Source organism: Ursus maritimus (assembly GCF_017311325.1).
Source record: "Ursus maritimus isolate PB19 chromosome X unlocalized genomic scaffold, ASM1731132v1 scaffold_X1, whole genome shotgun sequence".
Classification (NCBI taxonomy): Eukaryota; Metazoa; Chordata; class Mammalia; order Carnivora; family Ursidae; genus Ursus; species Ursus maritimus.
The window spans coordinates 109,008,824-109,022,684 of NW_024423319.1; the positions used below are offsets into that span (position 1 = coordinate 109,008,824).

The 13,861-nt window shown below is 43.9% G+C and overlaps 1 protein-coding gene across 1 annotated transcript in view; it reads left to right on the top strand.

Moving 5' to 3' along the window:
- MAP7D2 (MAP7 domain containing 2) overlaps window positions 1-13,861 on the top strand; it is a 49,691-nt gene that overhangs the window by 33,139 nt on the left and 2,691 nt on the right. The window contains exons 9-16 of the mRNA XM_040633611.1: window positions 67-103; window positions 675-807; window positions 5,550-5,775; window positions 6,656-6,760; window positions 7,764-7,820; window positions 8,267-8,345; window positions 9,086-9,272; window positions 12,013-12,285. Of these exons, the coding sequence (XP_040489545.1) occupies window positions 67-103; window positions 675-807; window positions 5,550-5,775; window positions 6,656-6,760; window positions 7,764-7,820; window positions 8,267-8,345; window positions 9,086-9,272; window positions 12,013-12,262 (1,074 nt within the window). The 3' untranslated portion in view covers window positions 12,263-12,285. The remainder of the gene's footprint in view (window positions 1-66; window positions 104-674; window positions 808-5,549; window positions 5,776-6,655; window positions 6,761-7,763; window positions 7,821-8,266; window positions 8,346-9,085; window positions 9,273-12,012; window positions 12,286-13,861) is intronic.

Consider the following 13,861-nt stretch of genomic DNA (forward strand, 5'->3'; position numbering starts at 1 on the left):
GAGAAGCATGTGGTGGACAAGCATGTCACCGAGAAGCATGTGGTGGACAAGCATGTCACCGAGAAGCATGTGGCCACAGGAGGAAAGGCCGAGAGCAGCGGAGGTAAGCCCTTCTTGTCAATGCTGCCCCGGGGCTTGGCTTTTACAAGCTGGTTCTCTCTCTGCCCAGATCCATGTGGGAGTCTCATGTGTGGGGGAGGGAGGGAGGGAAAGAGATTTTTCTTTGGGACAACTTCATGCCCTCATGCTGTTTTTTCAGGCTTGCACGTTGCCTCTGAGTCCTTCCCCTTGGTCTCCTATGGGTCTCCTGGAGGAGGGACTGACACTAGTCATGGATTTGGAATTTCATGGGGGTGTTGAGGTCTTCCTTTAGTCCTTCAAGCATTTATGGTAGTTGCAGTGTGTTCACCCAGATGGGCACTTGCGGTGGTGGCTCCTGTGGGTCATGCTATCCACCCCGTCTCTCTTCCCCAACTTTCCACTGCCCTCCCCTGAGTAACGCATTCACAGAGTCACAGCTATCCCACTGCCACTTCTCTGCTCAGTGGCTATTTGTGCTCGTCCCAGCAGCATTTCCCATCACCCGCTGAGTTGGACTTTCTGTTTCCAAGTGGCAGCTACCTGTGTGAGTGCAGTCAGTGTTTCATTTCCCATAATCTTTTCCTCTGATGCAGCTTCAGGGAAGCCTACAGCAGGCACCACTGATGCAGGAGAGGCTGCAAAGATCCTGGCTGAAAAGAGACGACAGGCCCGGCTACAGAAGGAGCAGGAGGAGCAGGAACGGCTGGAGAAGGAAGAACAGGACAGGTATGGGCGGCTCAGAGTTTCATTGCCGTCTCGTACAAAGTCTGTGGTAGAAAGAGCAAGTCGCCTTTCTTTCTAGGGTTTGACTATTGATAAAAACTCAGCAGAAGTACAGGTCTGCATGGCAGGTGTTCAAGAGACTGTGTCTCTTACTAGATGTAATTAACAGCAGTGGAACATTGTCTTTTTAAGACTACCTGGAAACTCATAGCTCCTGGATCTAAATGTTACCGATGGCTTCCTGTTCTCCTCTTGGTCTCTAGGACCAGCGAGGCCTCATAGAGCTATCAGGGGAGTTTGAGCTTTGTTCATGGAATGAGATTCTCCCTGAAGATAGGAGGTTCCAGAGGTAGAGATCTTGATTCTGCTTCCCAAATCATGTTTTTTCCTTGAATTATCCTAACTTGCACCCCCAGGTGAAAAGGAGGAAGGTTGAGCAAAGGCCCCTAGATGGAGTGGAAGCTAATGTCATTGTCCACAAGCAACAAGGTAGAGGGACTCCATTCCTGGAGCACAGCAGAGGACATCATCATAGTGGTCCTTAAATATGGGAGGGAGGTGTTGGAACCATCCTGGAGTGCAGTGAAAATACACAAGCCTAGGCCCTGTCCTGTTTCAATAGCGCGCCAAAGTGTGAGAACCACTGTGTTGTTAGTACCAGGGCACTTTGGTCAAAGTACGGATAGTTCTGCATTTTCTGATCTTTGTATTCAGAAAAGAATGCATGTTGAAGGACAAGGTAGATTTTATCATTAAATTGGTAAGGAAGCTTTTAGGATAATCACACAGTGTAGTCCAATACGTTTAGAGAATTAACTTGACGGGAAGCAAGCCATGCCGCAGCACTTCAAGACTGGTATTGAATTTCAAGTGATAAATAATAGAATAGCCTTGATCCTTAAGTGACCTTGGCAAGTCTTTTGTGGTCTCTAATTACAGGTTTGCTGATTTATTATTTTTTTTTAAGGATGGGCAGTAGGTCTTAATTATCCCTTCTTCAAATTCTGCACTTTTCTGATGATTTTCCCACCTCCAGCCTTCTGTCAACAGTGACATATCTTTTTGTTGAGTGGTGTGTTTGGGCTGGTTTGAGGGGGCCATAGGATGTGTGAAGAGAGGTCACAGGAGGCAAAGATGAATCACAGGACCTCAAATGACAGGCCTTGGTGATTGCAGGTTCTAAGCAGGTAAGTAACATGATTGTGGCTGTATGCTTAGGAAGGTGAAGTTCTTTACCTTCTAACAGTCACCCTGTCTCTCACATTTCCTGGACAGCCCAGCTCCTAAAAGAATTGATTGTACTTCCTGTCTTTATTTCCTCAACACATGTTCATACCTCACACTCACCATTCCTCCCAATTGCCAGACTCCTAATCCATTTCTTTGTTGACTTTGACCTTGTCAAGCTTGCCCTTGCTTCTTTGGCCTCTCCTTCTCTTCTATCCATCCCTCATCCCCTGAACTCCCGACCCTCAGTCCTTGGCCAGCTTCACCTGACAAGCCCTCCATGAGCAGTGGTGCTCCCTCCTGTTCAGCCATTTTCCTCTGGCTTCAAAAGATTTGGGGCCCACATTTCACACAACGGTTTCATGTGGAGCATTTGATGTGCTAAACCAACTCTGCTCTCATCTCCCCTTCTATCTTCATTTTCCCTTTGCCTCATTTACCATCTGTTTCTGAAGCTAATTTCATCTCGTTTTGAAAACCTTCGGTACTTCCTGGTACAAGGGAGGCAGTAAATAACACATGCACACTGGTGACCTCTGAATCTGTGCCCATGGCCCGGTCTCTTGCTAGGGGTGTACTGTCTGCTACCATAGCCTCTATTCCTATGTGACTACCAAAATGCAAATGCACTAAAATTAAGTAAAATTCAGTTCCTCAGCTGTACTAGCCGCATTTGTACTGCTCAATAGCTACATAGCTACAATGTTGGATAGCACAAATCTCTAGAATATTTCCCTCATCACAGAAAGTTCTCTTGGAGAGCACTGGTCTAGAACCTAGAGGCCGTATCCCAGCTGGCTTTTGCTTTCATTTGAGTGTGTCCCAAATGCTTCTCAAATTCAGCATGTCCAGAGCAGGTCAGGAGAGAAGCTGCTGAAGGGACAGGGTGAGAACAGATCAAAGAAGGGCAAGTTCAGGATATTGAAGATTAAGGGTTTTTTTAAATGAAAACTTTTAAGCACACGAGAGAGAGAATCGTGAAACCCAGACCTTGTTCACAGATTGAATAGTTCAAGGCTGAGCATGTGTCAGGGATGTCGTACAAGTTGCAAGAGGGGCCAAGGGCTGAAGGATGAGCGATGGGGGTCATTACACAAAGACCCTCACCAGTAGCCAGTGACAGGGATAAGGGATGCATATGCTAAATGCTGAATGATGACCATGGTGCATCGTTTTTTGGTACTTTCTTACCTGGTAAGGAAAGGAGATAGGTTTGGAGTAGATGACAGGAATTAAGACAGAGGAGTGATAGAACTGCACACGGGTCTCATGAACTCCAGAGGGAACTTGGTCAAGATAGCAGGGGGGGAGGCAGGCAGCGTGCAGCAGCAGGACATTGGAGAAATGACCAAATCCATGTTCTCTGGTTTTTTAAGCAGATAGAGAAAGAATGTTTGTCCTTGGAGAGGATATTGAGGGACTCAGTTTCATATAGGAAGCTAGTTTTCACCTGCTCTGGGAGAAGCAGAGTATGATTAATGGAGGGTATTTTGTCTGGAACAGGAGGGACAAGCAGAGGCTAATGGGCCTGTGGGGAGGAATGTGTGTTGTATGTGATGATGAGGATTAGCGAGACTTAGGGCCAAGGCGATGCGTCGCTTACTGTGTGTGTGTGTGCATTGGGCACCTCTGAAGTCCTTATGGTAAAACAGAATGGCTTTTCAGATACTGAAGAAGAAGATAAAGATGAAGTAACTTGTGCATTAATTCATACACAATGTACCCTTTGTGTATTAACTTCTTGGGGACAAACGATCTCATCAAATGAGGGATAAGAACTAAAACAGTGCTTTGAATTAATCTTTGGATAAATTTTGTTATCAACACGCCCATTTTGATACTCTTGTGTTAGACATACTTGGTCTTTCATTGAGAAGTCTAGGAACTAGAGTTTCTCTCTGATTAGGCTCTGTAATGCTCTTGTCCAGAGTTCTCCAGAATGTTTGTTAATTATTTCAGTTATTCCAGCAATGTGTATAGGCACGGCGACTTTTGCTAATGTAGAATATATTGTGCACTATTAGTCTTGGGCTAATGTCTTTCAGTATTTCTTTACCTTTTAAAATATTTCTTTGGTGATGCATAGGCTAATTGCCTCCACAGTTCCTACAGGATAGGAGAATATTCTTTTTAAGTCCTGATCTTTGGCGGGGGGGCAGAGGGAAAGGGAGAGAATCTTTTTTAAAAAAAAAACATTTTATTTATTTGTTTATTTATTTTAAATTTATTTGAGAGAGAAAGAGACCATGAGCAGGGGGAGGGGCAGAGGGAGAAGCAGACTCCCCACTGAGCAGGGAGCCCAACATGGGGCTCCATCCCAGGACCCTGGGATCATGACCTGAGCCGAAGGCAGACGCTTAACCAACTGAGCCACCCAGGCGCCTCAGGTGAAGTTTTGATCTTGCCCATATGTCACATTGCCATTCAGTAACATACTGTACAATGAGTATGATAACTTAAATTTTTTTTATAGATGAGGAAAGTGAACCACTTGTGAACAGGAAGAACATTAGAAATATAAAAACAAGCACTTAGACTTTATAGGGTTTTCCCTCACTGCTTGGAGCTCTTTATCATTCTACTATCAACCATTCACCTGTGGATGAAAAATTTCTAAATGTCATTTAATTTTCATGTAGCAAAGAATAAAAGATAAAAGATTTTTTAACACTTCATTTTTTAAAAGATTTATTTACTTATTTTGGACAGCATGAGTGGGGAGAGGGGCAGAGGGAGAGGGTGAGAGAGAATCGCAAGCAGACTCCCTGCTTAATGTGGAGCCCAATATGGAGCTAAATCTCATGACTCTGAGATTATGACCTGAGCTGAAATCAAGGATCATATGCTTAACTGACTGAGCCACACAGCACCCCAAGCTAAAAGAGATTTTTAAAGATTGGTAAAACAAATGAGAAACAGATGTTTTAATTTCTATATTAAATATAAGGGTTCTGTTGAACATTTTCTTCCACTTGCTGCTTCAGAAGTCACGTAGCAATTGAAACCCAAAGTAAACTTTTTGAGCTCGCAGTCACTGTTCTTAAATTGCTGATTGGCACAGTTGTAACCATCAAGACACTTGCAGTTTTTTTCAGCTTCAATTAGTTTTAAATATTTATTTCACTTAGTTTTTAAAAGAATTGTCATTAAGTAAGAATGATGGGGTTGTGGTCATTTTTACGTTGACTAGGGGACATTTGTGTCTTCGTTACAGTATGTTCACAAATCAATAACATCATTACTCTTTGCATTAACAGAATTTACANNNNATATTTGTATATATGTGTGTGTGTGTGTATATATATATATATATATATTTGTTTGTTTGTTTTTTGGTAACTGTGTGGACTGAAGCGGCTTTCCAGGAAGGATGAGTCATTTTCTTGAGTGAATACTAATTCAAGTGCACATGTCTGTGACTATGTTGTACCTTATGCTCTCCTGCCAGCGCACAGTTCTTTGGCAGTTTGCCTTTTGAGAATGTCATCATCTCTTAACAACAGTTATGTTCTCAAAAGGCTGGAGAGAGAGGAATTGAAAAGAAAGGCAGAGGAGGAAAGACTTCGCCTAGAAGAGGAAGCCCGTAAGCAGGAAGAGGAAAAGAAGCGTCAGGAAGAGGAAGAAAAGAGAAAGGCAGAAGAGGAGGCTAAGAGAAAGGCCAAGGAGGAGCTGTTATTAAAAGAAGAGCAAGAAAAGGAAAAACAAGAAAAAGAAAAGCAAGAAAAAGCCATGATTGAAAAGCAGGTACTGTATGAGTCTTCATATGGACTCTCCTTAAGGGCTTTAGTTAATATTGGGTAAAATGAGTTAAATTTGAATGACTCGTAATATTTACTTGAAATTTTTTCTTAAACTAACTGGGCTAGTTATTAAGTATGAGTTACTTTGGGCAAACAAAGTTTGTAATGTTTGCTGTATGTCAGTTCACATTCCCCAAACAGTAGACCCAAGGATGAGAATTTGGGTGTCAGTAGTTTATTTGGGATGAGATCCCAGGAAGCTGGTAGGGAAGTGAGAGGAAAGCCCGTGTAAGCGAACTGATGAGTAGCTTACTGTGGACCACTGGGAGCTAGTCCCTTTGGCATTCTTTAAGAGACTGTGCAATATGCCTTAGAATTGTCCCTCTGAGGGGTGAGGAAACTAGATTATTTATCTGTCAACTCCTGCCTCTCATGGTTGTAGGTCATTCCTTAGGGAGTTAAGTTTCTGAAACTCCTGGGGTACCTGGGTGGCTCATTTGGTTGCGAATCCAACTCTTGGTTTTGGCTCTAGTTGTCGTCTTGGGGTCGTGGGATCGAGGCCCACATCTGGCTCCATGCTCAGTTTCTGAAACTCCTGGCCACGTGCACATGACTAGAGACTGCCCTCAGACACAGAAAGACCTTGGCAGGCAGTGTGGGAACTATCTGCAGGTAATTTGCATGGTGGACTGAGATATGAGTGAGGCCTGGTCACGTCTACTGTGTCATAGAGCAGGCTGTGTAAATCCACACTGAATATTGAAACAACATTCCCTTTGAGGTAGATGATAAGGTGGAAGGACATGGGCATATCCCAAGGAATCCCACTACACTGTTTTCTCAGCTTAGTAGAGTCTGTGCCTTGGTTTTCCTGTTTCTGTCAGAAGGAAGCAGCAGAAGCAAAGGCCCAGGAGGCAGCTAAACAGATGCGTCTAGAAAGAGAACAGATCATGCTGCAGATTGAGCAGGAGCGACTGGAGAGGAAGAAGGTAAGAGCTAAGGATCAGGAGGAGTTAGGGTGAGGCAAGAACAGGAAATGAATCCAGTTCTGTTCTGTAGTTGTTCGGTAGAGTGATCTTAAAATTGTCTAATTAGGTCAAGTTTGTTGGTAGTGCTGTTCAAATCTTCTGTATCTCCATTGGTTTTCTGTCATCTTGTTTTATTAGTAACAGAGAGAAGAGTGTTGAAAGCTTCGTGATTATGAATTTATCCAATTCTCTTTCCAGTTCTATCAACTTTTGTATGTTTTGAAGCTCTGCTGTTAAGTGAATACGTATTTCAGATTATTTCATTTTCCTGTTGAATTGACCCCTTTATTGCTAATATATCTTTATCTCCAGTAATAATTGTCGTAAAGTCCTCTTTGTCAGCCTTTTTATGGTTAGTGTCTACATGGTAAATATTTTTCCATCCTTTTACTTTGAACCTATGTGTGTCTTTATTAGAATGTCTCTTGTAAGCAGCATATAGTTAGGACTTGTTATTTTAATCCAGTTTCAGTCTTTGTCTTTTCATTGGAGTGTTCCATCCATTTACATTTAATGTAATTAGGGATAAAGTTAGGTTTAAGGAGGCTTATAAAGCTCCATTCCCAAGGTGTCCTAGATCCAGCCCAGGCTTTATACTACTTTAGGCCTGAGGGCTAGGAGACCAATTTCTGACCTCCCCTCCTGACCTGCACCTCAGCTTCACTTTCTCTAGGGTGGTCCTCTAGAATGGCAGGTGGTGATTTGTTGATTTTTAGGTAACCTACGGAGAGGAAGGAAAAAGATGAGATCAAAACTGTTGATTTTAGATATTAGTTCACTTCTCAAGCATTTGACCTTGTTTATAGGGCAGAGGTGTATATTTGGAAAACCTTTCTGTACTCATTATCCTGTGCTGATGTTTCTCTTTTATAAGTTTTCTGACATATGAAATTGCATATAGACCCAGCTGCTTTTATGTGTATTTGGTAGTATAGTCCTCTTACCTGGTTCTTTTGGTTTCCAGAGAATTGATGAAATCATGAAGAGAACGAGGAAGAGCGATGTGTCTCCAGAAGTGAAGGTAGGTGTTCAGAGCGCCATTTTAATAGTTTACGGACTGAGGAGAAAAGAGTGGCACAGTATATTCAGTGGAATTGCAGGTCTTGAAGAGGAACAGCCAGAAAAATTGAACTCTTCCTACTTTGTTCCTGGCTAGATTAAGGAGGCTCTAGGTACCTGTAAGGAAAGAGAAGTCTAAGAGAAGAGCTTCAGAGACAGGGTGGTAATGAAAGATTTCCTCCGAGAAGTGGGGGTAGGGATGCAGAGAGAGGCACAGTAGTCCCTGAATAAAACAGAAAATACTGACATATTAATAAGGGAAACACAGCTGATTTGTAATAAGCTCAAAAGTTTCCAAGAATTACTATGGAACAGGCAGATGGCTCAGCACAGTTCCAAATACCCTTTGATGCTTTTCAGAAGCACTTGTCTTTGTGTGAAGTCATCCTTCCCTGTATGTGTTTTCAGAAAGAAGACCCAAAGGTGGAGCTTCAGTCTGCCGTGTGTGTGGAAAAAAAGACAAAACCAGTTGTCCCGAACAAAATAGGTGAGTGTGAGAACTGGTTCTCGAGTTCTTCCTTTCAGCAGGTATGCACTCATAGCATGTCCTGCAGAGGACAAGCACCCAGGGGTCTTAAAAACGTTATTGCTGGAAGGAGACCATGTAGTCTCCCTTCTGGTGGAGTCCCCATCTCCACCACAGGACTGTCAGGTCCATTCAGAAAGCAGTACTCGAATAGCCCAGCACAGAAAGCTGGCTACCTGCTGGCTCATGCCACTTTCCGGGGAGCTTAACAGCTGGTCAGTTTCTATTCAGAACCAACTCTGCTATGCTACGGTGGTTTTTCCTGTCTTCCAGACTTCCGGGCAGTCTGGCTCTTCTCCCTCGAGTATACTTAAAACTCCTTAGATGTGAATATATTATGGCAACCAAAGTCAGAAGGGTGTGTCCATCTCAGAGGCACTCCACATCTCTCCTTTGCCTTGGGGCTCAAGAATACAGAGCCTGGGGACCTGCACAGTATAAGACACCAAGCCTCCTGGGTGGGTCTGGAGCCCTGCACAGACACTGATGATGTCATTAGTCTTCTTTTCCCTGTGTGAAACTGATGACACAGGGGTTTTTTGTTATTGTTGTTTGTTTGTTTGTTTGTTTGTTTTTTCAAAAGGTGTCGCACTGCTGGTGAGGCAGAGGATTAGATTAATTGCCTCAATATATATTTCCTCTGTTATTTCATTGTTCTGGATATTTTATGGTTAACAGAATGACTTTGTGTTCTCAATCAGAAATAAATGGATTAAACACCTGCCAGGAAGTTAATGGTGTGGGGCGTACTGCCCCAGAAACTTTTCCCCAAGACATTTTCTCTAACGGGCTTAAACCAGTTGGGGGACTTGTTCATCTGGACACCCTTGACGGGAAATCAAACAGTCTGGATGACTCAACTGAAGAAGTTCAGTCTATGGATGTAAGGTAGGTTGATTTATTCCGCATGTGAGCCTCATCTCTTCTCCAGACACCTCCACTGCCTCGTCATTGATTGTTTTAGTCTTTTATACGCCTGAATCAACTAAAATAGGTTCCATTGGCATTCAGGAGAGCTATCAGTGGTTTATTAGTGTCTTAGGTCGGGTTCCTTAGAAGTGGAGCCTGGGAGGGCGCCTGGGTGGTTCAGTGGATTGAGCATCCAACTCTTGGTTTCAACTCAGGTTGTGATCTCATGGGTCATGGGATTGAGCCCCATGTCCAGCTCTGCATTCAACAGGGAGTCTGCTTGAAGATTCTCGCCCTCTGCCCCTCCCCCTCCTTGTGCACAAACTCTCTCTCTCTCTCAAACAAATAAATATTAAAAAAAGAAGTAGAGCCTGGGACAGGTATTCTAAGGCATGGGATTTATAGTTCAAGAGTTCTCTGGAGCAAGTGAAGGGTGGAAAGCAGGATGGGACAGGGGAAGTCACTAAGGAAGGATTATTTCAGCAGGTCCTACGGGAGCTCTAGAGGATGAATTTCTACCAGAGAGTGGTCTGATTAAGGTTGGCAGCCTTTGTGCCACTGTATTCATCAGTCATTGAGTGTGGTCACCCAAGATGGGGGATGCAGGTATAACTTCCGTGGGCATAGGGCTCCTGTCAGCCAAAGGCGGTCATTCAGAGATAGAGGGTGGCAGCTATGAGTTATTAGCAGCCTGTTCTCTCTGCAACTGGGAGACGGGTGCACCTACAGCTAAAGGGGATCTGAGTGGAACACCAATAGGACTCACTGTGTCCAGTGTCTTATGTTAAATAAACTTGTCACTGGGGACTTGATAAGGAATCTAATTTGCTTTCAGATACTAACATCTTAAGGAATTCTTAAACTAGTGTGTTTGTAGATGATATTACCTGGCAAATTAATTCCAATCAAAAGGAGAATTCAGGGGCTCCTGGGTGGCTCAGTCGTTAAGCATCTGCCTTCGGCTCAGGGCATGATCCCAGGGTCCTGGGATCGAGCCCCACATTGGGCTCCCTGCTCTGGTGAGAGCCTGCTTCTTCCTCTCCAACTCCCCCTGCTTGTGTTCCCTCTCTCGCTGGCTGTGGTTGGGGCAGTTGAGTGGGGGCAGCTGTCTGAGTCAGGAGATAGTGACAGTGTTTTGCAAAAGTTCTGTCAGACCTCCATCTGGCCAGAACTTACCCTTTTCTCCTTGGCTGTGAATTTTCAGCTTCGTCTGGACAGCAGGGTCTTTCGTAGGGCACAGTGATTGTAAATATCCCAGCTTGTGCACCCTGGCCTTGAGCCAAATATGTAAAAACCCAGGGTCCAGCACCCCGTCACCAGTAGAGCAAATCCTACAGAGACAGCCATTGCCTCCATCGTCCATCTCCTCAGCCCCCAGGGCAAAACTGCTGAGGCATCTTAAACATTAGTGCAACATTTCTGCCCCCACCCTATGTTGAGCCTACCTCTGCTTATTCTTTATGTCTCTGGGAGCGGGGTATGGGATAAGACACAGCATCCACCAGGGTTCAGGAAAGCGAAGGGCTTTGTGTGTGCTCCGAGTTCTCCTGTGGCCACCTCTGCATTTAGAGAGAGATGACTCCTGGAGGTTGCACCCAAGCTTGCGGCGTTTTCTCCTCCTCACGCTCTGACCAGCTGTTTAAACCCAGGGAAAGGAGGCAGGGTGAGGTGGAGATGGGGTGGGTGTTTCTGCTGATGGGGCAGTTTTCCTAGGCTCCAGCCACCAGAAGTGGTGTTACATCTTCTACTGCCCCTTAACTAGGCTGAGTATGAGGGAGATGAATTTTCTGAGTTTCTTCAGTTCAACTGGTTTTTGCAGATTCTTCTCTCAGATCTTATCAAGGAAGAAAAGAACATTCGAACCTTGCAGCAGCCTTACTCTGGCTGTAAGAAAGACTCCAAGTGACAGGACCTCACATACCAGCCCAGCACTCATCTGAGCTAGGCCTGTGGTTGACACAGCTGTGAAACTCCTTCTTCCATCTCCAGGTTGAAGAGAGAGTGAGCCAGGCGTGCTAGGCAGGAGCTGGATAAGTCAGGGTGGAGTGGGACCTCACTTTAGAGCGGGAACATGGGAGAGATTTGCTCTGCAGGGGACTGGGTGAATGGTGGGGTCCATGTTAACGATGGCTCCCACCGAAACTGAGCACTTGCTGCCGGTGGCTCCACACAGACTTCCTCGGTACGATCATATCACGCTCACGGGAGCCCTGGTAGGAAGAAATGATCGTTCACCCCATTGTACAGCAGAGGAAACTGAGGCCAGGGGAGAAAAAACAGCTCATCCACAGTGACACTGCTAGAGAAAAGCAGCACTAGGAGCCCCAGTGCTGATTAGGGCCCTTCCTCAGCTCAGTTTTAACTTCTAGCATTTGCTTTCTATTTGGTCTCCCCATTTTGAAAGTTTTCGAAGTGGTTGGCTTCTCTGCAGTGCTGGTGCCTTTGGCTTTTATTTTCTTTCTTCCTGTGGACAATGTGAGCTTGGCCTTCACAGCCCTGTGCAGTCCACTTCCCTTGTTCTCCTCCATGGGGGCCTTGTGTCTATCAGTGTCTCAGAGTTGTACTAACTTGTATTTTGTGTAGTATGTTTCACACCAGCTCTGGCTCTAAATCCATCTTCTCTAGAAAAGTAATATAACCAAATATTGCAAATAGAATTAGGTTTTGCCTCTTTCTCTCTCTCTACCTCTCTCCTTCTCTCCCCTTCCCCACATTCCAGTCCTGTTTCAAAGGAAGAGCTTATCTCCATCCCAGAATTTTCACCAGTAAGTGAAATGATTCCTGGGGTGTCTCTGGACCAAAATGGAACTGGTAATGCCCGAGCACTTCAAGATCTCCTAGATTTCACTGGCCCCCCGATGTACCCCAAGCGATCCAGTGAAAATCTCAGCCTGGATGACTGTAACAAAAACCTGATTGAAGGATTTAACAGTCCTGGCCAAGAAAATACTCTGAACACCTTCTGTTGACAAATGCATCTCCTTAATGAAAGGTACAGTACGGTCTTTTGATTATAGTCTAAATTTATACCTCTCCAACTGGGGTTTGTGAAGGTGGGATAAACATCTCTCAGTCTCTTGGATGGTCAGCTTTATGAATACGGGTATCACCAGTTTTTCAAAAGTTCCGCGCTATGCCAAATGTAGTTTACGAAACACCTACATTACTTCCTGTTTATATTAACTGAAAGTAATAAAAAGAGGATTCTCGCTTTTACAAAAAAAAAAAAAAGCAAAATGTGAAAATAGTATTCAGTGTTCATCTTGCAGTCAGCTTTTACAGAGGCAGCGTGCACCCTGAGCAGTGAGAGTGGCTCCGCTGAGCTCCTTCCTGAGAACCGCACTCAGCAGTCAGCTGCCATAGCTTTGCACTGTCTGTGAGCATCTGTCTTTTATCTCCATTTATTTTGCACATCCATTGGCAAGATGTGTTCTAAAGTATCAGAAAAGCCCAAGAGGCTATTTTTGGAGTCCGGAAATGCTCAAAAAATTTTTCATCTAAGTTAGTGGTAATTGCTTCTTCACCTTATGCCATTACAAAAGGTTTCATAGGAACGTTCTTTGAGATGGGGGGGACCTCTGTATAGTATATACTGCAACACATACACAATAATGGAGATGGATTTCAAGTAAATCCTTTGTATGAGAGCCTCCGTTGCCACCCCTGCTGTTTGGGGTTTGTGGATGGGTGTGTGTGTTGAGAAGCAGTGCTAAAAGTTTGACCAGCCATCTGTCTGGAGTAGCACAATTTTTAGAGGCAAAGAGAGAAATGCTGTAATAGTGGCGCAAGGTGGTATTAATAAAATGAAATTCTCCCTTAGTTTTACTCAGTGACATCCCACATTCTATCTACAATCATTTATATACAGTGAGGAGCATTGAGCCAAACAATTTGCTGTTCTATTGACCCATTCTGGAATCTTTTAAGGCAAACATTTTTTCTTGGATTACACCTGAGGGAGTGGGGGAATGGAGAACTGAAATTTGTGTCCTGAAGCTTTCGTTCCCCACCTTTGGCCTTTTTTCTTGGCAAAATGGGTTATAAACACTCTGCATTTGTGTGACTTAGTTATATATGCCTCACATTGGATTTACTTCAGTTTGGGGCTTGTTTGTTTTTGATGACAAAAACATAATTAGAATCTATTGTGAAATCCTTTCATAACTTAATTCCAATTGTCCTCCCACTTTAGATTCTTCGAAACATTTTTGTATTCTCAGCACACTCTCACTTTCTTTTTTAAAAGTTTTATTTAATTTAAATTCAATTAATTAACATATAGTGTATTGTTAGTTTCAGAGGTAGAGTTCAGTAATTCATCATTTGCATATAATACCCAGTGCCCTCCTTAATGCCCATTACCCAGTTACCCCCTCCCCTCACCCACCTCCCTTCCAGCAACCCTCAGTTCGTTTCCTAGAGTTAAGTGTCTCTTACCCTCTACTCCTATAACAGAACTTCAATGACTGATATTATATAGTCCAACCTTTCTGTTTCTCAAATGAGGAAACGTGGGGTGCCTGGCTGGCTCAGTCAGTAGAGCATGCAGCTCTTTTTTTTTTTTTTTT